Below are 27,938 nucleotides of genomic sequence, written 5' to 3'. Positions count from 1 at the left end.
ATTCACCAGCTCTACTGTGTATTTTCTCCCTCCACTCCATTCACAGCTCTTCACTTTTCATTATAAAATTCACCAGCTCTACTATGTATTTTCTCTGTCCACTCCATTCACAGCTCTTCACTTTTCATTACAAAATTCACCAGCTCAACTGTGTATTTTCTCCCTCCACTCCATTCACAGCTCTTCACTTTTCATTATAAAATTCACCAGCTCTACTGTGTATTTTCTCTGTCCACTCCATTCACATCTCTTCACTTTTCATTATAAAATCCACCAGCTCTACTGTGTATTTTCTCCTTCCACCCCATTCACAGCTCTTCACTTTTCATTATAAAATTCACCAGCTCTACTGTGTATTTTCTCTGTCCACTCCATTCACAGCTCTTCACTTTTCATTATAAAATTCACCAGCTCTACTGTGTATTTTCTCCTTCCACTCCATTCTCAGCTCTTCACTTTTCATTATAAAATTCACCAGCTCTACTGTGTATTTTCCCCGTCCACTCCATTCACATCTCTTCACTTTTCATTACAAAATCCACTAGCTCTACTGTGTATTTTCTCCTTCCACTCCATTCACAGCTCTTCACTTTTCATTATAAAATTCACCAGCTCTACTATGTATTTTCTCCCTCCACTCCATTCACATCTCTTCACTTTTCATTATAAAATTCACCAGCTCTACTGTGTATTTTCTCTGTCCGCTCCATTCACAGTTCTTCACTTTTCATTATAAAATTCACCAGCTCTACTGTGTATTTTCTCCGTCCACTCCATTCACATCTCTTCACTTTTCATTACAAAATCAACTAGCTCTACTGTGTATTTTCTCCTTCCACTCCATTCACAGCTCTTCACTTTTCATTATAAAATCCACCAGCTCTACTGTGTATTTTCTCTGTCCACTCCATTCACAGTTCTTCACTTTTCATTACAAAATCAACTAGCTCTACTGTGTATTTTCTCCTTCCACTCCATTCACAGCTCTTCACTTTTCATTATAAAATTCACCAGCTCTACTGTGTATTTTCTCCGTCCACTCCATTCACAGCTCTTCACTTTTCATTATAAAATCCACCAGCTCTACTGTGTATTTTCTCCTTCCACTCCATTCTCAGCTCTTCACTTTTCATTATAAAATCCACCAGCTCTACTGTGTATTTTCTCTGTCCACTCCATTCACAGCTCTTCACTTTTCATTATCAAATCCATCAGCTCTACTGTGTATTTTCTCCTTCCACTCCATTCACAGCTCTTCACTTTTCATTATAAAATTCACCAGCTCTACTGTGTATTTGCTCCGTCCACTCCATTCACAGCTCTTCACTTTTCGTTACAAAATTCACCAGCTCTACTGTGTATTTTCTCTGTCCACTCCATTCACAGCTTTTCACTTTTCATTATAAAATCCACCAGCTCTACTGTGTATTTTCTCCGTCCACTCCATTCACAGCTCTTCACTTTTCATTACAAAATTCACCAGCTCTACTGTGTATTTTCTCTGTCCACTCCATTCACAGCTTTTCACTTTTCATTATAAAATCCACCAGCTCTACTGTGTATTTTCTCCCTCCACTCCATTCACAGCTCTTCACTTTTCATTACAAAATTCACCAGCTCTACTGTGTATTTTCTCCCTCCACTCCATTCACAGCTCTTCACTTTTCATTACAAAATTCACCAGCTCTACTGTGTATTTTCTCCCTCCACTCCATTCACAGCTTTTCACTTTTCATTATAAAATCCACCAGCTCTACTGTGTATTTTCTCCGTCCACTCCATTCACAGCTCTTCACTTTTCATTACAAAATTCACCAGCTCTACTGTGTATTTTCTCTGTCCACTCCATTCACAGCTTTTCACTTTTCATTATAAAATCCACCAGCTCTACTGTGTATTTTCTCCGTCCACTCCATTCACAGCTCTTCACTTTTCATTATAAAATTCACGAGCTCCACTGTGTATTTTCTCCTTCCACTCCATTCACAGCTCTTCACTTTTCATTATAAAATCCACCAGCTCAACTGTGTATTTTCTCTGTCCACTCCATTCACAGCTTTTCACTTTTCATTATAAAATCCACCAGCTCTACTGTGTATTTTCTCCGTCCACTCCATTCACAGCTCTTCACTTTTCATTATAAAATTCACCAGCTCTACTGTGTATTTTCTCCTTCCACCCCATTCTCAGCTCTTCACTTTTCATTATAAAATCCACCAGCTCTACTGTGTATTTTCTCTGTCCACTCCATTCACAGCTCTTCACTTTTCATTACAAAATTCACCAGCTCTACTGTGTATTTTCTCCGTCCACTCCATTCACAGCTCTTCACTTTTCATTATAAAATCCACCAGCTCCACTGTGTATTTTCTCCCTCCACTCCATTCACAGCTCTTCACTTTTCATTATAAAATCAACTAGCTCTACTGTGTATTTTCTCCTTCCACTCCATTCACAGCTCTTCACTTTTCATTATAAAATTCACCAGCTCTACTATGTATTTTCTCCCTCCACTCCATTCACAGCTCTTCACTTTTCATTATAAAATCAACTAGCTCTACTGTGTATTTTCTCCTTCCACTCCATTCACAGCTCTTCACTTTTCATTATAAAATCCACCAGCTCTACTGTGTATTTTCTCCCTCCACTCCATTCTCAGCTCTTCACTTTTCATTACAAAATTCACCAGCTCTACTGTGTATTTTCTCTGTCCACTCCATTCACAGCTCTTCGCTTTTCATTATAAAATTCACCAGCTCTACTATGTATTTTCTCCGTCCACTCCATTCACAGCTCTTCGCTTTTCATTATAAAATTCACCAGCTCTACTGTGTATTTTCTCCGTCCACTCCATTCACAGCTCTTCACTTTTCATTACAAAATCCACCAGCTCTACTGTGTATTTTCTCTGTCCACTCCATTCACAGCTCTTCGCTTTTCATTATAAAATTCACCAGCTCTACTATGTATTTTCTCCGTCCACTCCATTCACAGCTCTTCACTTTTCATTACAAAATTCACCAGCTCTACTGTGTATTTTCTCCTTCCACTCCATTCACAGCTCTTCGCTTTTCATTATAAAATTCACCAGCTCTACTATGTATTTTCTCCGTCCACTCCATTCACAGCTCTTCACTTTTCATTACAAAATTCACCAGCTCTACTGTGTATTTTCTCCTTCCACTCCATTCACAGCTCTTCGCTTTTCATTATAAAATTCACCAGCTCTACTGTGTATTTTCTCCGTCCACTCCATTCACATCTCTTCACTTTTCATTATAAAATTCACCAGCTCTACTGTGTATTTTCTCCGTCCACTCCATTCACAGCTCTTCACTTTTCATTACAAAATTCACCAGCTCTACTATGTATTTTCTCCGTCCACTCCATTCACAGCTCTTCGCTTTTCATTATAAAATTCACCAGCTCTACTGTGTATTTTCTCCGTCCACTCCATTCACATCTCTTCACTTTTCATTATAAAATTCACCAGCTCTACTGTGTATTTTCTCCTTCCACCCCATTCACAGCTCTTCACTTTTCATTATAAAATCCACCAGCTCTACTATGTATTTTCTCCGTCCACTCCATTCACAGCTCTTCGCTTTTCATTACAAAATTCACCAGCTCTACTATGTATTTTCTCCGTCCACTCCATTCACAGCTCTTCGCTTTTCATTACAAAATTCACCAGCTCTACTGTGTATTTTCTCCCTCCACTCCATTCACAGCTCTTCACTTTTCATTATAAAATTCACCAGCTCTACTGTGTATTTTCTCCGTCCACTCCATTCACAACCCTTCACTTTTCATTATAAAATCCACCAACTCCACTGTGTATTTTCTCCCTCCACTCCATTCACAGCTCTTCACTTTTCATTATAAAATTCACCAGCTCTACTGTGTATTTTCTCCGTCCACTCCATTCACAGCTCTTCACTTTTCATTATAAAATTCACCAGCTCTACTGTGTATTTTCTCTGTCCACTCCATTCACAGCTCTTCACTTTTCATTATAAAATTCACCAGCTCTACTGTGTATTTTCTCCGTCCACTCCATTCACATCTCTTCACTTTTCATTATAAAATTCACCAGCTCTACTGTGTATTTTCTCCGTCCACTCCATTCACAGCTCTTCACTTTTCATTATAAAATTCACCAGCTCTACTGTGTATTTTCTCTGTCCACTCCATTCACAGCTCTTCACTTTTCATTATAAAATTCACCAGCTCTACTGTGTATTTTCTCCGTCCACTCCATTCACAGCTCTTCACTTTTCATTATAAAATTCACCAGCTCTACTGTGTATTTTCTCTGTCCACTCCATTCACAGCTCTTCACTTTTCATTATAAAATTCACCAGCTCTAGTATGTATTTTCTCCCTCCACTCCATTCACATCTCTTCACTTTTCATTATAAAATTCACCAGCTCTACTGTGTATTTTCTCTGTCCACTCCATTCACAGCTCTTCACTTTTCATTATAAAATCCACTAGCTCCACTGTGTATTTTCTCCCTCCACTCCATTCACATCTCTTCACTTTTCATTACAAAATCCACTAGCTCTACTGTGTATTTTCTCCTTCCACTCCATTCACAGTTCTTCACTTTTCATTATAAAATTCACCAGCTCTACTATGTATTTTCTCCCTCCACTCCATTCACATCTCTTCACTTTTCATTATAAAATCCACCAGCTCTACTGTGTATTTTCTCTGTCCACTCCATTCACAGCTCTTCACTTTTCATTACAAAATCCACCAGCTCTACTGTGTATTTTCTCCCTCCACTCCATTCACATCTCTTCACTTTTCATTATAAAATTCACCAGCTCTACTGTGTATTTTCTCTGTCCACTCCATTCACAGTTCTTCACTTTTCATTATAAAATTCACCAGCTCTACTGTGTATTTTCTCCGTCCACTCCATTCACATCTCTTCACTTTTCATTACAAAATCCACTAGCTCTACTGTGTATTTTCTTCCTCCACTCCATTCACAGCTCTTCACTTTTCATTATAAAATCCACCAGCTCTACTGTGTATTTTCTCCCTCCACTCCATTCACATCTCTTCACTTTTCATTATAAAATCCACCAGCTCTACTGTGTATTTTCTCCGTCCACTCCATTCTCAGCTCTTCACTTTTCATTACAAAATTCACCAGCTCTACTGTGTATTTTCTCCCTCCACTGCATTCACAGCTCTTCACTTTTCATTATAAAATCCACCAGCTCTACTGTGTATTTTCTCCTTCCACTCCATTCACAGCTCTTCACTTTTCATTATAAAATCCACCTGCTCTACTGTGTATTTTCTCTGTCCACTCCATTCACATCTCTTCACTTTTCATTATAAAATCCACTAGCTCTACTGTGTATTTTCTCCTTCCACTCCATTCACAGCTCTTCACTTTTCATTATAAAATCCACCAGCTCTACTGTGTATTTTCTCCTTCCACTCCATTCTCAGCTCTTCACTTTTCATTATAAAATTCACCAGCTCTACTGTGTATTTTCTCTGTCCACTCCATTCACATCTCTTCACTTTTCATTACAAAATCCACTAGCTCTACTGTGTATTTTCTCCTTCCACTCCATTCACAGCTCTTCACTTTTCATTATAAAATTCACCAGCTCTACTATGTATTTTCTCCCTCCACTCCATTCACATCTCTTCACTTTTCATTATAAAATTCACCAGCTCTACTGTGTATTTTCTCTGTCCACTCCATTCACAGTTCTTCACTTTTCATTATAAAATTCACCAGCTCTACTGTGTATTTTCTCCGTCCACTCCATTCACATCTCTTCACTTTTCATTACAAAATCAACTAGCTCTACTGTGTATTTTCTCCTTCCACTCCATTCACAGCTCTTCACTTTTCATTATAAAATCCACCAGCTCTACTGTGTATTTTCTCTGTCCACTCCATTCACAGTTCTTCACTTTTCATTACAAAATCAACTAGCTCTACTGTGTATTTTCTCCTTCCACTCCATTCACAGCTCTTCACTTTTCATTATAAAATTCACCAGCTCTACTGTGTATTTTCTCCGTCCACTCCATTCACAGCTCTTCACTTTTCATTATAAAATCCACCAGCTCCACTGTATATTTTCTCCTTCCACTCCATTCACAGCTCTTCACTTTTCATTATAAAATCCACCAGCTCCACTGTGTATTTTCTCCTTCCACTCCATTCACATCTCTTCACTTTTCATTATAAAATTCACCAGCTCTACTGTGTATTTTCTCTGTCCACTCCATTCACAGTTCTTCACTTTTCATTATAAAATTCACCAGCTCTACTGTGTATTTTCTCCGTCCACTCCATTCACATCTCTTCACTTTTCATTACAAAATCAACTAGCTCTACTGTGTATTTTCTCCTTCCACTCCATTCACAGCTCTTCACTTTTCATTATAAAATCCACCAGCTCTACTGTGTATTTTCTCTGTCCACTCCATTCACAGTTCTTCACTTTTCATTACAAAATCAACTAGCTCTACTGTGTATTTTCTCCTTCCACTCCATTCACAGCTCTTCACTTTTCATTATAAAATTCACCAGCTCTACTGTGTATTTTCTCTGTCCACTCCATTCACAGTTCTTCACTTTTCATTACAAAATCAACTAGCTCTACTGTGTATTTTCTCCTTCCACTCCATTCACAGCTCTTCACTTTTCATTATAAAATTCACCAGCTCTACTGTGTATTTTCTCTGTCCACTCCATTCACAGCTCTTCACTTTTCATTACAAAATCCACCAGCTCCACTGTGTATTTTCTCCTTCCACTCCATTCACAGCTCTTCACTTTTCATTACAAAATTCACCAGCTCTACTGTGTATTTTCTCCCTCCACTCCATTCACAGCTCTTCACTTTTCATTATAAAATCCACCAGCTCTACTGTGTATTTTCTCCGTCCACTCCATTCACAGCTCTTCACTTTTCATTATAAAATCCACCAGCTCCACTGTGTATTTTCTCCTTCCACTCCATTCACAGCTCTTCACTTTTCATTACAAAATTCACCAGCTCTACTGTGTATTTTCTCCCTCCACTCCATTCACAGCTCTTCACTTTTCATTATAAAATCCACCAGCTCTACTGTGTATTTTCTCCGTCCACTCCATTCACAGCTCTTCACTTTTCATTATAAAATCCACCAGCTCCACTGTGTATTTTCTCCCTCCACTCCATTCACAGCTCTTCACTTTTCATTACAAAATTCACCAGCTCTACTGTGTATTTTCTCCGTCCACTCCATTCACAGCTCTTCACTTTTCATTATAAAATCAACTAGCTCTACTGTGTATTTTCTCCTTCCACTCCATTCACAGCTCTTCACTTTTCATTATAAAATTCACCAGCTCTACTGTGTATTTTCTCCTTCCACTCCATTCACATCTCTTCACTTTTCATTATAAAATTCACCAGCTCTACTGTGTATTTTCTCCTTCCACTCCATTCACAGCTCTTCACTTTTCATTATAAAATCCACCAGCTCTACTGTGTATTTTCTCTGTCCACTCCATTCACAGTTCTTCACTTTTCATTACAAAATCAACTAGCTCTACTGTGTATTTTCTCCTTCCACTCCATTCACAGCTCTTCACTTTTCATTATAAAATTCACCAGCTCTACTGTGTATTTTCTCCGTCCACTCCATTCACAGCTCTTCACTTTTCATTATAAAATCCACCAGCTCCACTGTGTATTTTCTCCTTCCACTCCATTCACAGCTCTTCACTTTTCATTATAAAATCCACCAGCTCCACTGTGTATTTTCTCCCTCCACTCCATTCACAGCTCTTCACTTTTCATTATAAAATCCACCAGCTCCACTGTGTATTTTCTCCTTCCACTCCATTCACATCTCTTCACTTTTCATTATAAAATTCACCAGCTCTACTGTGTATTTTCTCTGTCCACTCCATTCACAGTTCTTCACTTTTCATTATAAAATTCACCAGCTCTACTGTGTATTTTCTCCGTCCACTCCATTCACATCTCTTCACTTTTCATTACAAAATCAACTAGCTCTACTGTGTATTTTCTCCTTCCACTCCATTCACAGCTCTTCACTTTTCATTATAAAATCCACCAGCTCTACTGTGTATTTTCTCTGTCCACTCCATTCACAGTTCTTCACTTTTCATTACAAAATCAACTAGCTCTACTGTGTATTTTCTCCTTCCACTCCATTCACAGCTCTTCACTTTTCATTATAAAATTCACCAGCTCTACTGTGTATTTTCTCTGTCCACTCCATTCACAGTTCTTCACTTTTCATTACAAAATCAACTAGCTCTACTGTGTATTTTCTCCTTCCACTCCATTCACAGCTCTTCACTTTTCATTATAAAATTCACCAGCTCTACTGTGTATTTTCTCCGTCCACTCCATTCACAGCTCTTCACTTTTCATTATAAAATCCACCAGCTCCACTGTGTATTTTCTCCTTCCACTCCATTCACAGCTCTTCACTTTTCATTACAAAATTCACCAGCTCTACTGTGTATTTTCTCCCTCCACTCCATTCACAGCTCTTCACTTTTCATTATAAAATCCACCAGCTCTACTGTGTATTTTCTCCGTCCACTCCATTCACAGCTCTTCACTTTTCATTATAAAATCCACCAGCTCCACTGTGTATTTTCTCCCTCCACTCCATTCACAGCTCTTCACTTTTCATTACAAAATTCACCAGCTCTACTGTGTATTTTCTCCCTCCACTCCATTCACAGCTCTTCACTTTTCATTATAAAATCAACTAGCTCTACTGTGTATTTTCTCCTTCCACTCCATTCACAGCTCTTCACTTTTCATTATAAAATTCACCAGCTCTACTGTGTATTTTCTCCTTCCACTCCATTCACATCTCTTCACTTTTCATTATAAAATTCACCAGCTCTACTGTGTATTTTCTCCTTCCACTCCATTCACAGCTCTTCACTTTTCATTATAAAATTCACCAGCTCTACTATGTATTTTCTCCCTCCACTCCATTCACAGCTCTTCACTTTTCATTATAAAATCCACCAGCTCTACTGTGTATTTTCTCCTTCCACTCCATTCACAGCTCTTCACTTTTCATTATAAAATCCACCAGCTCTACTGTGTATTTTCTCCCTCCACTCCATTCTCAGCTCTTCACTTTTCATTACAAAATTCACCAGCTCTACTGTGTATTTTCTCTGTCCACTCCATTCACAGCTTTTCACTTTTCATTATAAAATCCACCAGCTCTACTGTGTATTTTCTCCGTCCACTCCATTCACAGCTCTTCACTTTTCATTCCAAAATTCACCAGCTCTACTGTGTATTTTCTCCCTCCACTCCATTCACAGCTCTTCACTTTTCATTATAAAATCAACTAGCTCTACTGTGTATTTTCTCCTTCCACTCCATTCACAGCTCTTCACTTTTCATTATAAAATTCACCAGCTCTACTGTGTATTTTCTCCGTCCACTCCATTCACATCTCTTCACTTTTCATTACAAAATCCACTAGCTCTACTGTGTATTTTCTCCTTCCACTCCATTCACAGCTCTTCACTTTTCATTATAAAATTCACCAGCTCTACTGTGTATTTTCCCCGTCCACTCCATTCACAGCTCTTCACTTTTCATTATAAAATTCACCAGCTCTACTATGTATTTTCCCCGTCCACTCCATTCACAGCTCTTCACTTTTCATTATAAAATCCACCAGCTCTACTGTGTATTTTCTCCTTCCACTCCATTCACATCTCTTCACTTTTCATTATAAAATCCACCAGCTCCACTGTGTATTTTCTCCCTCCACTCCATTCACAGCTCTTCACTTTTCATTATAAAATTCACCAGCTCCACTGTGTATTTTCTCTGTCCACTCCATTCACAGTTCTTCACTTTTCATTATAAAATTCACCAGCTCCACTGTGTATTTTCCCCGTCCATTCCATTCACAGCTCTTCGCTTTTCATTACAAAATTCACCAGCTCTACTGTGTATTTTCTCCGTCCACTCCATTCACAGCTCTTCACTTTTCATTATAAAATTCACCAGCTCTACTGTGTATTTTCTCCGTCCACTCCATTCACATCCCTTCACTTTTCATTATAAAATCCACCAACTCCACTGTGTATTTTCTCCCTCCACTCCATTCACAGCTCTTCACTTTTCATTATAAAATTCACCAGCTCTACTATGTATTTTCTCCCTCCACTCCATTCACATCTCTTCACTTTTCATTATAAAATTCACCAGCTCTACTGTGTATTTTCTCTGTCCACTCCATTCACAGTTCTTCACTTTTCATTATAAAATTCACCAGCTCTACTGTGTATTTTCTCCGTCCACTCCATTCACATCTCTTCACTTTTCATTACAAAATCCACTAGCTCTACTGTGTATTTTCTTCCTCCACTCCATTCACATCTCTTCACTTTTCATTATAAAATTCACCAGCTCTACTGTGTATTTTCTCTGTCCACTCCATTCACATCTCTTCACTTTTCATTATAAAATTCACCAGCTCTACTGTGTATTTTCTCCCTCCACTCCATTCACATCTCTTCACTTTTCATTATAAAATCCACCAGCTCTACTGTGTATTTTCTCCGTCCACTCCATTCTCAGCTCTTCACTTTTCATTACAAAATTCACCAGCTCTACTGTGTATTTTCTCCCTCCACTGCATTCACAGCTCTTCACTTTTCATTATAAAATCCACCAGCTCTACTGTGTATTTTCTCCTTCCACTCCATTCACAGCTCTTCACTTTTCATTATAAAATCCACCAGCTCTACTGTGTATTTTCTCTGTCCACTCCATTCACATCTCTTCACTTTTCATTACAAAATTCACCAGCTCTACTGTGTATTTTCTCCCTCCACTGCATTCACAGCTCTTCACTTTTCATTATAAAATTCACCAGCTCTACTGTGTATTTTCTCTGTCCACTCCATTCACAGTTCTTCACTTTTCATTATAAAATTCACCAGCTCTACTGTGTATTTTCTCCGTCCACTCCATTCACATCTCTTCACTTTTCATTACAAAATCCACTAGCTCTACTGTGTATTTTCTTCCTCCACTCCATTCACAGCTCTTCACTTTTCATTATAAAATCCACCAGCTCTACTGTGTATTTTCTCCCTCCACTCCATTCACATCTCTTCACTTTTCATTATAAAATCCACTAGCTCTACTGTGTATTTTCTCTGTCCACTCCATTCTCAGCTCTTCACTTTTCATTATAAAATCCACCAGCTCTACTGTGTATTTTCTCCGTCCACTCCATTCACAGCTCTTCACTTTTCATTATAAAATCCACCAGCTCTACTGTGTATTTTCTCCCTCCACTGCATTCACAGCTCTTCACTTTTCATTATAAAATCCACCAGCTCTACTGTGTATTTTCTCCTTCCACTCCATTCACAGCTCTTCACTTTTCATTATAAAATCCACCAGCTCTACTGTGTATTTTCTCTGTCCACTCCATTCACATCTCTTCACTTTTCATTATAAAATCCACCAGCTCTACTGTGTATTTTCTCCTTCCACTCCATTCACAGCTCTTCACTTTTCATTATAAAATCCACCAGCTCTACTGTGTATTTTCTCTGTCCACTCCATTCACAGCTCTTCACTTTTCATTATAAAATTCACCAGCTCTAGTATGTATTTTCTCCCTCCACTCCATTCACAGCTCTTCACTTTTCATTATAAAATCCACCAGCTCTACTGTGTATTTTCTCCTTCCACTCCATTCACATCTCTTCACTTTTCATTATAAAATCCACCAGCTCTACTGTGTATTTTCTCCTTCCACTCCATTCACATCTCTTCACTTTTCATTATAAAATTCACCAGCTCTACTGTGTATTTTCTCTGTCCACTCCATTCACATCTCTTCACTTTTCATTATAAAATCCACCAGCTCTACTGTGTATTTTCTCCTTCCACTCCATTCACAGCTCTTCACTTTTCATTATAAAATTCACCAGCTCTACTATGTATTTTCTCCCTCCACTCCATTCACATCTCTTCAGTTTTCATTATAAAATTCACCAGCTCTACTGTGTATTTTCTCTGTCCACTCCATTCACAGTTCTTCACTTTTCATTATAAAATTCACCAGCTCTACTGTGTATTTTCTCTGTCCACTCCATTCACATCTCTTCACTTTTCATTACAAAATCAACTAGCTCTACTGTGTATTTTCTCCTTCCACTCCATTCACAGCTCTTCACTTTTCATTATAAAATCCACCAGCTCTACTGTGTATTTTCTCTGTCCACTCCATTCACAGTTCTTCACTTTTCATTACAAAATCAACTAGCTCTACTGTGTATTTTCTCCTTCCACTCCATTCACAGCTCTTCACTTTTCATTATAAAATTCACCAGCTCTACTGTGTATTTTCTCCGTCCACTCCATTCACAGCTCTTCACTTTTCATTATAAAATCCACCAGCTCTACTGTGTATTTTCTCCTTCCACCCCATTCACATCTCTTCACTTTTCATTATAAAATCCACCAGCTCTACTGTGTATTTTCTCTGTCCACTCCATTCACAGCTCTTCACTTTTCATTATAAAATCCATCAGCTCTACTGTGTATTTTCTCCTTCCACTCCATTCACAGCTCTTTACTTTTCATTATAAAATTCACCAGCTCTACTGTGTATTTGCTCCGTCCACTCCATTCACAGCTCTTCACTTTTCATTACAAAATTCACCAGCTCTACTGTGTATTTTCTCTGTCCACTCCATTCACAGCTTTTCACTTTTCATTATAAAATCCACCAGCTCTACTGTGTATTTTCTCCGTCCACTCCATTCACAGCTCTTCACTTTTCATTACAAAATTCACCAGCTCTACTGTGTATTTTTTCGTCCACTCCATTCACAGCTTTTCACTTTTCATTACAAAATCCACCAGCTCTACTGTGTATTTTCTCCCTCCACTCCATTCACAGCTCTTCACTTTTCATTACAAAATTCACCAGCTCTACTGTGTATTTTCTCCCTCCACTCCATTCACAGCTCTTCACTTTTCATTACAAAATTCACCAGCTCTACTGTGTATTTTCTCTGTCCACTCCATTCACAGCTTTTCACTTTTCATTATAAAATCCACCAGCTCTACTGTGTATTTTCTCCGTCCACTCCATTCACAGCTCTTCACTTTTCATTACAAAATTCACCAGCTCTACTGTGTATTTTCTCTGTCCACTCCATTCACAGCTTTTCACTTTTCATTATAAAATCCACCAGCTCTACTGTGTATTTTCTCCGTCCACTCCATTCACAGCTCTTCACTTTTCATTATAAAATTCACGAGCTCCACTGTGTATTTTCTCCCTCCACTCCATTCACAGCTCTTCACTTTTCATTATAAAATCCACCAGCTCTACTGTGTATTTTCTCTGTCCACTCCATTCACAGCTTTTCACTTTTCATTATAAAATCCACCAGCTCTACTGTGTATTTTCTCCGTCCACTCCATTCACAGCTCTTCACTTTTCATTATAAAATTCACCAGCTCTACTGTGTATTTTCTCCTTCCACCCCATTCTCAGCTCTTCACTTTTCATTATAAAATCCACCAGCTCTACTGTGTATTTTCTCTGTCCACTCCATTCACAGCTCTTCACTTTTCATTACAAAATTCACCAGCTCTACTGTGTATTTTCTCCGTCCACTCCATTCACAGCTCTTCACTTTTCATTATAAAATCCACCAGCTCCACTGTGTATTTTCTCCCTCCACTCCATTCACAGCTCTTCACTTTTCATTATAAAATCCACCAGCTCTACTGTGTATTTTCTCCGTCCACTCCATTCACAGCTCTTCACTTTTCATTACAAAATTCACCAGCTCTACTGTGTATTTTCTCCCTCCACTCCATTCACAGCTCTTCACTTTTCATTATAAAATCCACCAGCTCTACTGTGTATTTTCTCCGTCCACTCCATTCACAGCTCTTCACTTTTCATTATAAAATTCACCAGCTCTACTGTGTATTTTCTCCGTCCACTCCATTCACAGCTCTTCACTTTTCATTATAAAATTCACCAGCTCTACTGTGTATTTTCTCCGTCCACCCCATTCTCAGCTCTTCACTTTTCATTATAAAATCCACCAGCTCTACTGTGTATTTTCTCCTTCCACTCCATTCTCAGCTTTTCACTTTTCATTATAAAATTCACCAGCTCTACTGTTTTAACCTTTTGAGTCAACTCTTGTTACCATTTACAAATTTATAAAAACCAAAACATAATTTTTCATATATTTTGATCAAAACTTGTAGCCAATAAAAAATTATTTCCATTTGATTCAAAAATATCAACAAAAACATTGAAAAATACATAAAACAATTGAAAAAATTTACCACAATTTGAGGAAAAAAAATTATAGTGCTCAAAGTGTTAAATGAGCACATAATCAGTACTTTTTTGTTGATTCTGAAGATTAACGTCATTTATTTAGATTTCTGTGGTTCATACTTTTCTATGCAACCCAGCCATACACTTTTAAAACCTTGTTTGAAGAATAAGGACTGTCTCATTGTTTTGATTCAACATAATTTTCTGAGAGTATCATTGACAGATTTTTTTAAAATTAGACAATCCAAAAGGATTTACACAATATAATCAATAAATAGAATTGAACATTGACAGATACATACAAATTTAAGCAATTTGAATAAAATGTAAATCAAACATTTTTTATTTTTCAAAACAGAATGACGCTGGCAGTAGCGATGAGTGGCCGGATCTTGATGAACAACAGCTGCAGAAAGAAATTTTCCCAACAGAGACATCACTGTGGACAACACCAGTACAGTCTAAAGATATTGTTTTGGTTCCATTATTGGATGAATATCCAGTCCGAAAAAGGAAAGAATTGTACACTGATCCTGCTATATTCAGAGAGATTGACAAACATGCAATAGAGGTATAAAATACCACATTCACAATGGATTGATTCCTGTCATCCATATATTTTATGAATATAACATTTTATAAGATTTTTGAATTAGAATCAAAGTTTCACAGGTTTCACTGTATTGGGGTATATCAACATTTTTTATCTGAAAAATGTAATGACAAATCTGCAGTATTTAGCTTACCAATTCTGATACAGAATCCTTGTTGTACATGCAGAGCAAACTGTCCTCTTGAAACACATCAGAGTCAACACCTCTTAATATTTATATTTAAAAAATCAATGAGTTATTGAAACTGTGTTATTGGTAATTCACATATCCTAAAAAAATTTCTGATAGATGTACCTGACAGCCATAATCTGTTTCAAAAAAAATTGTGTTGACTGTTTATGACAAAGATTTTGACAAATTCACTCATCATATATATTTTGCTCAGCACTTATTCCAACTCCTGTGAAACCAATCTAAACACTAAATTAATGGGAGTGAGATAATTGTTTAGTTAAAAATGTAGTAGCAATATAATGCATGATATGTTTTAGTATTCATGTGCTTCACACATATTTTTTCACAATTTAAACACGTGTTATCGGTAGTCTCTTCTGCATGCTGACACTGTAATGGCTAACTTGACTGGCTAAGCTGTGACAATTTGATAGTCCAGGCTGTAATACATTATGTTCATCTTCTCTGTCGACACTATATGCAGTTCATAACACATTATGACTGTAACATGATACATAGTGGATAATGGTTGTAAATTCATATATTTGTAGCTACCCTGTAAATGTATGTACAGGATTTGAGTATCTCTGTAAATGTATGTACAGGATTTGAGTATCTCTGTAAATGTATGAACATGATTTAAGTCTCTCTGTAAATGTGTGCACAGGATTTGAGTATCTCTGTAAATGTGTGCACAGGATTTGAGTATCTCTGTAAATGTGTGTACAGGATTTGAGTCTCTCTGTAAATGTGTGTACAGGATTTGAGTATCCCTGTAAATGTGTGTACAGGATTTGAGTATCTCTGTACATGTGTGTACAGGATTTGAGTATCACTGTAAATGTGTGTACGGCATTAGAGTATCGTAAATGTGTGTACAGGATTTGAGTATCTCTGTAAATATATGTACAAGATTTGAGTATCTCTGTAAATGTATGTCCAGGATTTGAGTATCTCTGTAAATGTGTGTATAGGATTTGAGTATCTCTGTAAATGTGTGTACAGGATTTGAGTATCGTAAATGTGTGTACAGGATTTGAGTATCTCTGTAAATGTATGTACAGGATTTGAGTATCTCTGTAAATGTGTGTACAGGATTTGAGTATCTCTGTAAATGTGTGTACAGGATTTGAGTATCTCTGTGAATGTGTGTACAGGATTTGAGTATCTCTGTAAATGTATGTACAGGATTTGAGTATCTCTGTAAATGTGTGTACAGGATTTGAGTATCTCTGTAAATGTGTGTACAGGATTTGAGTATCTCTGTAAATGTGTGTACAGGATTTGAGTATCTCTGTGAATGGGTGAACAGGATTTGAGTATCTCTGTAAATGTGTGTACAGGATTTGAGTATCTCTGTAAATGTATGTACAGGATTTGAGTATCTCCGTAAATGTGTGTACAGGATTTGAGTATCTCTGTAAATGTGTGTACAGGATTTGAGTATCTCTGTGAATGTGTGAACAGGATTTGAGTATCTCTGTAAATGTGTGAACATGATTTAAGTCTCTATGTAAATGTGTGTACAGGATTTGTGTATCTCTGTAAATGTGTGAACATGATTTAAGTCTCTCTAAATGTGTGTACAGGATTTGAGTATCTCTGTAAATGTGTGAACATGATTTAAGTCTCTCTGTAAATGTGTGTACAGGATTTGAGTATCTCTGTAAATGTGTGTACAGGATTTGAATATCTCTGTAAATGTGTGCACAGGATTTGAGAATCTCTGTAATTATGTGTACAGGATTTGAGTATCTCTGTACATGTGTGTACAGCATTTGAGTATCTCTGTAATTGTGTGTACAGGATTTGAGTATCTCTGTAATTGTGTGTACAGGATTTGAGTATCACTGTAAATGTGTGTACAGGATTTGAGTATCTCTGTAAATGTGTGAACATGATTTAAGTCTCTCTGTAAATGTGTGTACAGGATTTGAGTATCTCTGTAAATGTGTGTACAGGATTTGAGTATCTTTGTAAATGTGTGTACAGGATTCGAGTATTTCTGTAAATGTGTGTACAGGATTTGAGTCTCTCTGTAAATGTGTGTACAGGATTTGAGTATCTCTGTAAATGTGTGTAAAGAATTTGAGTCTCTCTGTAAATGTGCGTACAGGATTTGAGTATCTCTGTAAATGTGTGTACAGGATTTGAGTATCTCTGTAAATGTGTGAACAGGATTTAAGTCTCTCTGTAAATGTGTGTACAGGATTTGAGTATCTGTAAATGTGTGTACAGGATTTGAGTCTCTCTGTAAATGTGTGTACAGGATTTAAGTATCTCTGTAAATGTGTGTACAGGATTTGAGTATCTCTGTAAATGTGTGTACAGGATTTGAGTATCTCTGTAAATGTGTGAACAGGATTTAAGTCTCTGTAAATGTGTGTACAGAATTTGAGTATCTCTGTAAATGTGTGTACAGGATTTGAGTATCTCTGTAAATGTGTGTACAGGATTTGAGTATCTGTAAATGTGTGTACAGCATTTGAGTATCTGTAAATGTGTGTACAGGATTTGAGTATCCCTGTAAATGTGTGTACATGATTTGAGTCTCTCTGTAAATGTGTGTACAGGATTTGAGTATCTCTGAATGTGTGTACAGGATTTGAGTATCTCTGAATGTGTGTACAGGATTTGAGCATCTCTGTAAATATGTGTACAGGATTTGAGTATCTCTGAATGTGTGTACAGGATTTGAGTATCTGTAAATGTGTGTACAGCATTTGAGCATCTGTAAATGTGTGTACAGGATTTGAGTATCTCTGTAAATGTGTGTACAGGATTTGAGTCTCTCTGTAAATGTGTGTACAGGATTTGAGTATCTCTGTAATTGTGTGTACAGGATTTGAGTCTCTCTGTAAATGTGTGCACATGATTTGAGTATCTCTGTAAATGTGTGTACAGGATTTGAATATCTCTGTAAATGTGTGTGCAGGATTTGAGTATCTCTGTAAATGTGTGTACAGGATTTGAATATCTCTGTAAATGTGTGTACATGATTTGAGTATCTCTGTAATTGTGTGTACAGGATTTGAATATCTCTGTAAATGTGTGTACATGATTTGAATATCTCTGTAAATGTGTGTACAGGATTTGAATATCTCTGTAAATGTGTGCACAGGATTTGAGTATCTCTGTAATTGTGTGTACAGGATTTGCGTATCTCTGTACATGTGTGTACAGCATTTGAGTATCTCTGTAATTGTGTGTACAGCATTTGGTTATCTCTGTAATTGTGTGTACAGCATTTGAGTATCTCTGTAAATGTGTGTACAGGATTTGAGTATCTCTGTAAATGTGTGTACAGGATTTGAGTATCTCTGTAAATGTGTGTACAGGATTTGAGTATCTCTGTACATGTGTGTACAGGATTTGAGTATCTCTGTAAATGTGTGTACAGGATTTGAGTATCTCTGTAAATGTGTGTACAGGATTTGAGTATTTCTGTAAATGTGTGTACAGGATTTGAGTATCTCTGTAAATGTGTGTACAGGATTTGAGTATCTCTGTAAATGTGTGAACAGGATTTGAGTATCTCTGTAAATGTATGTACAGGATTTGAGTCTCTCTGTAAATGTGTGCACATGATTTGAGTATCTCTGTAAATGTGTGTACAGGATTTGAGTATCTCTGTAAATGTGTGTACAGGATTTGAGTATCTCTGTAAATGTATGTACAGGATTTGAGTATCTCTGTAAATGTGTGCACATGATTTGAGTATCTCTGTAAATGTGTGTGCAGGATTTGAGTATCCCTGTAAATGTGTGTACAGGATTTGAGTATCTCTGTAAATGTGTGTACAGGATTTGAGTCTCTCTCTAAATGTGTGTACAGGATTTGAGTATTCCTGTAAATGTGTGTACAGGATTTGAGTATCTCTGTAAATGTGTGTACAAGATTTGAGTATCTCTGTAAATGTGTGTACAAGATTTGAGTATCTCTGTAAATGTGTGTACAGATTTGAGTATCTCTGTAAATGTGTGTACAGGATTTTGAGTCTCTCTGTAAATGTATGTACAGGATTTGAGTATCTCTGTAAATGTGTGCACATGATTTGAGTATCTCTGTAAATGTGTGTGCAGGATTTGAGTATCCCTGTAAATGTGTGTACAGGATTTGAGTGTCTCTGTAAATGTGTGTACAGGATTTGAGTCTCTCTCTAAATGTGTGTACAGGATTTGAGTATCCCTGTAAATGTGTGTACAGGATTTGAGTATCTCTGTAAATGTGCGTACAGGATTTGAGTATCTCTGTAAATGTGTGTACAGGATTTGAGTATCTCTGTAAATGTGTGTACAGGATTTTGAGTATCTCTGTAAATGTGTGTACAGGATTTTGAGTATCTCTGTAAATGTGTGTACAGGATTTGAGTATCTCTGTAAATGTGTGTACAGGATTTGAGTATCTCTGTAAATGTGTGTACAGGATTTGAGTCTCTCTCTAAATGTGTGTACAGGATTTGAGTATCCCTGTAAATGTGTGTACAGGATTTGAGTCTCTGTAAATGTGTGCACAGGATTTGAGTATCTCTGTAATTGTGTGTACAGGATTTGAGTATCTCTGTAATGTGTGTACAGGATTTGAGTATCTCTGGAAATGTGTGCACAATTTTTGAGTACCTCTGTGAATGTGTGTACAGGATTTGAGTATCTCTGTAAATGTGTGTACAGGATTTGAGTATCTCTGTAAATGTGTGCTCAGGATTTGAGTATCTCTGTAATTATTGTACAGGATTTGAGTATCTCTGTAAATGTGTGTACAGGATTTGAGTATCTCTGTACATGTGTGTACAGGATTTGAATATCTCTGTAAATGTGTGTACAGTATTTGAGTATCTCTGTAAATGTGTGCACAGGATTTGAGTATCTCTGTAATTGTGTGTACAGGATTTGAGTATCTCTGTAATTGTGTGCTCAGGATTTGAGTATCTCTGTAATTGTGTGTACAGGATTTGAGTATCTCTGTAATGTGTGTACAGGATTTGAGTATCTCTGGAAATGTGTGTACAATATTTGAGTATCTCTGTAAATGTGTGTACAGGATTTGAGTATCTCTGTAAATGTGTGTACAATATTTGAGTATCTCTGTAAATGTGTGTACAATATTTGAGTATCTTTGTAAATGTGTGTACAGGATTTGAGTATCTCTGTACATGTGTGTACAGGATTTGAGTATCTCTGTAAATGTGTGTACAGGATTTGAGTATCTCTGTAATTGTGTGTACAGGATTTGAGTCTCTCTGTAAATGTGTGCACAGGATTTGAGTATCTCTGTAAATGTGTGTACAGGATTTGAGTATCTCTGTAAATGTGTGCACAGGATTTGAGTCTCTCTGTAATTGTTGTACAGGATTTGAGTATCTCTGTAAATGTGTGTACAGGATTTGAGTATCTCTGTAAAATAAGTTGTCTTCAGTAAACATGTATTTGTGAGTCCTTTTACATGCATGCATAGTTACCATGATATCTTAAGTTTCTTTGTTTCCTTCTTGCAGTGTGCTCAGACGGTAAATCTCGTTGTGCAACCAACATTTGCTTCACTGGTTGATGTTCTTGTAGATCCAGCTAAATCAGAACTGCAGAAGGTACGATTGGTCTTTCGTTGGATCACTGCTCAAAATTGTCAAGAGATGGACTTTCTTGATGTTATCGATGATACACCTTTAGGAGTGCTGAAAGGCATTTATCAAAAGAAGATTACATGGTCTACGTTATTCATGAGAATGTGCAGGTCTGTGTATTTAATTAAGTTGAATTAAATTTGAATGTGAGCTGCACAACAATGTCAGCTTTTTATTCTGATTGTAAAAGGTTTATTACTTTTTACTGACCATTTTTTTGCCAGTAGCAGTATTTATTATGAGTATTTCCTTCATTATCAGCACATGCTCAAAATAGTTTAGTTTAGTTTAGTTTAATAGTTTAGTTTAGTTTAGTTTAGTTTAGTTTAGTTTAGTTTAGTTTAGTTTAGTTTAGTTTAGTTTAGTTTAGTTTAGTTTAGTTTAGTTTAGTTTAGTTTAGTTTAGTTTAGTTTAGTTTAGATCGGATCGGATCGGATCGGATTGGATGATTCCTCATAATTTTGGTTTTATGTGTTAATAAAAATTCAATATTAAACACACATGATACACTAAAATTCAAAAAGCCATGAATTTTTTTTTATATAAAACATTTAGATACCAATATATTTTCAAATCGTGTTGAAAATTAACTGGACCTAATCACAATGTCTTAACGATTGGATTCCATCCATATAGAATTTCACAATTTGATCAATCTCAACAATTTACCTGCTACCAAAAAATAGATTTGTTATTTTTTTAATTCAAATGATCAGTACCAAATTGCAGTGAGTATACAATCTGTTGCAATTGAAATATATTGTATATGTTGCTTGTATCTATCTTTTGTGTGAATCTGAACTGGGAGAAAAATGCGAAGACTCGTGGGTAAAATATATTATTAAGTTCTTCTCTAGCCAATCAAATTGTGAGAACCTTCCAAAATGTTTTATAAATTCCCATAATAAATGTTCATGGTTTTGTGAAGTTCACTGTAAATTCCCATAATAAATGTTAATGGTTTTGTGAAATTCACTGTAAATTCCCACAATGGATGTTCATGGTTTTGTGAAATTCACTGTAAATTCCCACAATAAATGTTCATGGTTTTGTGAAATTCACCGTAAATTCCCATAATAAATGTTCATGGTTTTGTGAAATTCACTGTTAATTCCCTCAATAAATGTTCATGGTTTTGTGAAGTTCACTGTAAATTCCCATAATAAATGTTAATGGTTTTGTGAAATTCACTGTAAATTCCCACAATGGATGTTCATGGTTTTGTGAAATTCACTGTAAATTCCCACAATAAATGTTCATGGTTTTGTGAAATTCACCGTAAATTCCCATAATAAATGTTCATGGTTTTGTGAAATTCACTGTTAATTCCCTCAATAAATGTTCATGGTTTTGTGAAATTCACTGTAAATTCGCATATTAAATGTTCAGGTCTTTGTGAAATACACTATACTATAGTTTGTTAACTCACACAGGAGCATAAACAAATTTACATTTTTCTATAAATAACTATGGATTTCCTGAATGAAACCTTTAGAATGTGTTATACTCAAAACATTTATTTTCAACAGAGCCTTGCAATTTTTTTCTATTACAGGTATGTGGGTTTGAAATGTGTAGAGATTCCAGGTAGAGCCAAGAAGGCTGGATTTGTTCCTGGTCAATCCATTTCATCTGAAAATCCAGACTTTTACCATACATGGAATGCAGTATGTATCGACAGCTATTGGCATTTTGTTGACTGTAACTGGGGTGTATCCCATATCAGTAGTTCAAAAGCCTTTGATCCATTCCGGTACCAGTATGATGAACATTACTTCCTTGCTGATCCAGAGGTTATCATTCGGACACACTTTCCAAATGATCCAGCATGGCAGTTACTTGTGAATCCCTTTACGCAGCAGGATTTTATGGAAGATTTGGTTTTGAAACCCGATTTCTTCGCTTACGGGTTTGTGCCTATGTCTCATACAAAGTGTCTTATCTTAGCTGAAAATGGCGATGTTAATCTGAAAATGGCCTTCCCTAAAGGCTTCATCGTAACATGCCAGATTTTTGCACTTGATCATCAAATTGCACAAACGCAAGATGGCGTTCCTTTCAGTGCATTTATCTTCCAGCAGCAGGTAGCTGATAATGTTCTAAGTTTTTACATGAGGTTTCCTGATCCAGGAAGTTATTATTGGGTGTTTTACGCCAAGAAGCATTTCCTTGATGGTGATTTCAACATTGAGACCGCTACCGAGATTTGCTGTTACAAAGTAGACAGCCAGCATCCGTCTGCTGATAGCTATCCCCTCCCACAATGTCCATTGCAGTGGTGGGGGCCAATTGGCGTAGAGAATTTCGGCCTAACAGCACTCGCGCAAAATGCTGTAATTATGTGCAAGAAAGAGGATGCAGTTATTCAGTTCAAAGTCTCTGATGTCAACACCTTTGTCACTTCAGTCACCGCATATCAGGCTCAGGAAGGCCAATTTCAACCCTTTGTAGTTCAAAGTGAATCAGATGGTGTAGTCACATTTCGGTTCAGTCCTCCATGTCCATCTCGTTTTGGATTTCACATCTACACACCCAACACATCCAGTTCGCAAGGCGGTGTTCTGCCCATCTGTAGTTACCTAATTGTTTGCACTGAAGCAAAAATAAATATCCGTCCATACCCACATATCCAGAATCAGTGGGGCCCGACAGAAGCATTTAATAGCATGGGATTGGAGATGCTGGGTGACCCAAACCCAGTAATTCTTACAAAAGATGGTGACAGCCGACTTCAGTTCAGGTTTAATAGACAGCTGAATTTGTCTTACACATTTATGTATTATGCGGGTCCCGCAGGCCAGGATTTGACGCAAACTGTATACTGTGAACCCGGTGAAAACCAGATTACATTTTTATTGTTCATGGAACAATGTGGTAATTATCATCTATTAATTAATGCTACTGATCCAAATGATCCCTACACTGGAAAGTTACCAGTGTTTAATTATCTGATCATTAAAGAATAGAAAATACTATGCATAAGGTAGAATGCTACGCAGAAGTAAACATTTTGTAATTTTCTTCCATTTTTTACATATTTTATGTCATGTAGATGAAGAAAATAAATTTATTGTAAAATATTTTGTTTTCGCTATTTTTGCTGAAGGGATGATTCAGTGAAAATAAAATCCAGCAAATATACCTATTTTTCAATATTTTTCACTCAACTCTCCAAAAATCAGTGAAAATAAATTCCATATAAAACACCCAAAAATCCTTTTCAGCGAAAATTTATTCCAGCTAAAATAAAGTATTTTACAGTAGTTTGGAGAAAATCAATGTACAAAATGGAGTAAAAATACATGTAGGGAATTTTACCATTGTTTCTTATGGAATGAATATATCTCAATATGGTGGGGAAAAAATATATAGTGTCTTACAAGGTACTTTTTAATGTCTAGAAGTATTAGATATTGACAATATTTTTATTAGGTTTTTATTAAGGAAATATGTTTTCATTGTTGTCTATGGAAACTGCTGCTATTATTTCACATTTTTCTCAAAAAAACAAATTGACATGTAACCAAAAAGGTTTACATACATGTACTCTTGACGAATACTAAATTGAATAACTGTAGACAGATTTTGATGCAAAATATTGCTACATTTGTATATGTCATGAGGTGTTTGGATCATAACAGAAACTGTATTATTAAAAGGATACGCTTGTTATTATGTAATTCTGTATTTATTAATTTATTGTTATAGTATAAATTGATAACAGCCCAGAGGTAGGTTTTATAGCCCAGTAGGTAGCCGCATTTGTCACTCACTACACGTACAGAAAGTACCTATTACGTGACCTTGAGGTCGCACTTGGACAATGCTGGACAAGTATCCGTGTGATGAATGAACAGGTGTCGCGGACCAATTAGCGATTAACACAATTAGCCATGTGATGGCAGGGTATTTAAAGACTGGGACAGCGTGGTGCTAGATGGTTGCTGCTGGAGATCTTGACCAACATCTACACTTTGTACGACCCTGGAAGCGGCGAGCAGTACCACCACATACTACCATAGTCGAACCCGGCGTTGAACACCAGTCTGAAGTCTAACTGGGAAGGAAGCCTTGGCGCTGTGGACGAGAAGGGAGAGTTCAAGTCGCTAATTACCGTCGCTGGCTTCTTATAATTCACCGGGCGACGCTGCCGACTGACACTGTTCGACGCACGTTGGGAAACGTCAGGTACCGAACATTCCTACACACACACTAGTTAGTCTTGGGCTTTAAGTTATTATATTACCTTGTTAATTACTAGAATTGTTATTTTCCTGGCCAGTTTATTTATGTGACATTTTAAGAGTGCATGGCACTGATAAACGTGACTAGTAGGATACGCTGTTCCTCCCCTGGTCGTAGGGTAGTTACCGACTTTGCCGTGGTGTCTACAGTGCGAAATATCGTAACCCCCACCTCTTACCAACAACATAGTTGCGTTGGTGCGTAGTGAGGGCCGCGTGTTGTGCTGTACCTCTGCAAGGGCGGGGGATACCAATGGGGAGAACTGTAGCAAGCATATGTTTTGTGTACCTAATATACTATGGTTTCACATAATTCATGTGTAGTGTCGTATGTGTAAGATTGGCCGGTGTGCATTATTGCTGCTTATATGTGCATATAGTCATATTGAACTCTACTGGAGCCCATCAGTCTAAATTGTACTTGTGTTACACAAATTGTGTAATTTTATATTGGTTAAGAACCCGCACACGAGGTAGTAAACGTATTGCATACTATTTGGTATTTTGGCTAATATTTGACCCGTGACCTCGTGACAGTATATATGTGCTAAAATATGCGCATGTGTGAAAAAACTTGCGATTATCATTCTAAGGAAGTATAATCTAAAAAACTTTTGTATTAAATAAGTAAATACATGGTATATAATTTTATAAAAGCATGTCACTGATTACTGACATTCATTTAGTTTTTCTGGCTATAACCCTAATGTAGTAGTAGTTAGAATTGAAAAAAATCATGCTAATTAGGTAAATCATGATTTCTCTACTCTATCAAATTACATCCATCAGCCAATTGATGATTTAGTGAAACAGTCACTGAAGAAAATTGCGTAATAGACTTAAAAAACATAATTCAAAAATATCTTGATATTTAAAGCGTGGTGGTCGTCGTGCAGCGTGTGTTTGAATTTCATGTAAATAAACGTTGTATATGTCGCTGTGAGTCCCATATCGAACAGGACTCGGCACGACGACTGTCGCCCTTTAACCTCAATTAAAAAATGCATTTAGTTTTATATTAATTTGTTCCAATTTATATACTAATATATACTGTTTGTATACTGTAGTCTACTCTGAACATTCAGTAAATGACATCCATTTTTTAATGCTTTAACATTAACTTGTGTGGTGAAAATATTGTACTATTTACATATATAACTTTAGCAAGTGTTAATAATCTTAACACCTTGAGCACCAAATTTAACTTTTGTCAACAAACCTATGTTATTTTTTTCATAATTTTTCCAAAATTTTTATCAAGACCAAAAAAACAGGCAAAGTTTTGTACAATATTTTGCTGAAATTATGGCATTTCACTTTGCTTTAAATTATCCCAATTTTGTTTTTATAAATATAAATAAAAATATTGAAACTGATTTGCACCATACATTCTTTATCACAAAAATATAAGTTGAAATATTAACTGGTGCTCAAATGAGTGCCAGTAATTTTATTCAAAATCTGACAAATGAGGTGAAAATAATTTTGTTTTTATTACAAAATAAAGTGATATCAATTCTGGTGTAGTTTACATGCAAATCAATCAACTTATTTCATTAAATGTGTTTTTAATGATATTTTTTTTTCGAGACTGTGAATATATAAATGAATGTGATTATAATTATTACTTGAGAAAGTTCTTTTTACTTTTCATATTTTAAACTGCATGTATTGTCTATTGTTGTATTATTGAACACCATCACCAGAGTGAACACAAGGGTCTATTACTTAAGATTTGTATTCTTGTATTTGCACTATTCGAAGCATATAAATAAATTATCATATTTGCATTTGTTTGTTTAGTAAATCAACAAAATATTGACTTATGTTGGCAATAAATACACATCTGTAATTTACATAACCATAAGTGCTACTACTAATGGAGCAAATACATAGCGTGGTCACAAAATTGACAACTTTCTCTTCAAACTTTTAATATATTTGAATCAAATTGTGAATTTAAGATTTACTGTCATGTTATTAGAAAAATAAATTCACTTAATATTAATTTAATAAATTGTATTTATGTTCATTGGGGCAAGTAATTTCATCTACTCATGCAGACAATTAATCCAGTATTTTCATGATTAAAACTTTTTTCTTAAGAATCATTAAAGATTTGTATTCCAAATTATTTTTGTATGCAGAATGTTGTCACTAATTATTGTGCTCACAACAACAAAAATGAGAAAAGCAGTTAGTAATATGCACACAATGATGCTAACCACCACTCAAGGTCAGTCTTATTGTTTCATCCATGTTGTATTCACTCAAGGTCACTTTATTCTATGAACATACTTCTAAATTATATTTCAGGATTAGCCCTTATGATGCATACAATGATTTTCAACAAAGTGGCAATAACACTTCAATATTTGTGTGTGATTATAATAACATATTTCATAGGTTACATCTAGATTAACTTCAAAATAGGTGAACCAGCAATATGAATGTTTAATCTTGGAATCCAAGGTTGTTGGGAGATACATGAATGTACTGTTGATTCAGTTCTGGACATATTTTTGTAACACATGACTGGCACATATAAATATAATATAATTGACATAGATAGCATGTGGCATTTGATTTAGTTTTAGTGGAAAATGTTGACCATTGTTGTACATACCACAAGGGTAACACAAATGGGTATAGTATAAATAGGGTATAGATGCAGGTGTGTACTTTTAATTTATAAAAACATTTTTTATATGTAGACATTCTTAGCTTCACACTGATAAAACCTTATAGCTTTATTACAAGTGGAACATACTGAAACAAACAACCAGATTACCTTTAAAAGTGCATGAATGTTTTGCATATATTGCATTGCTGTGCATAAATAATGTAGTGTTTTATTAGAACACATGGTGCCACAATCAAAACAGTAATCAGTCTATGTG

General features: G+C 36.2%; 1 protein-coding gene across 2 annotated transcripts in view; it reads left to right on the top strand.

Moving 5' to 3' along the window:
• Positions 1–27,154, top strand: part of LOC100370935 (uncharacterized) — a 71,861-nt gene extending 44,707 nt beyond the window's left edge. For both annotated transcript variants that reach the window (XM_085508622.1, XM_085508621.1), the window contains 3 exons: positions 14,745–14,957; positions 20,669–20,904; positions 22,350–27,154. In XM_085508622.1, the coding sequence (XP_085364748.1) occupies positions 14,745–14,957; positions 20,669–20,904; positions 22,350–23,760 (1,860 nt within the window). In that variant the 3' untranslated portion in view covers positions 23,761–27,154. The remainder of the gene's footprint in view (positions 1–14,744; positions 14,958–20,668; positions 20,905–22,349) is intronic.
• Positions 27,155–27,938: the final 784 nt, after the last annotated feature.

The sequence above is a fragment of the Saccoglossus kowalevskii genome, chromosome 15, assembly GCF_978046115.1.
Source record: "Saccoglossus kowalevskii chromosome 15, keSacKowa6.1, whole genome shotgun sequence".
NCBI classification, from domain to species: domain Eukaryota; kingdom Metazoa; phylum Hemichordata; class Enteropneusta; family Harrimaniidae; genus Saccoglossus; species Saccoglossus kowalevskii.
This window is presented reverse-complemented; position numbering and strand designations above follow the sequence as displayed.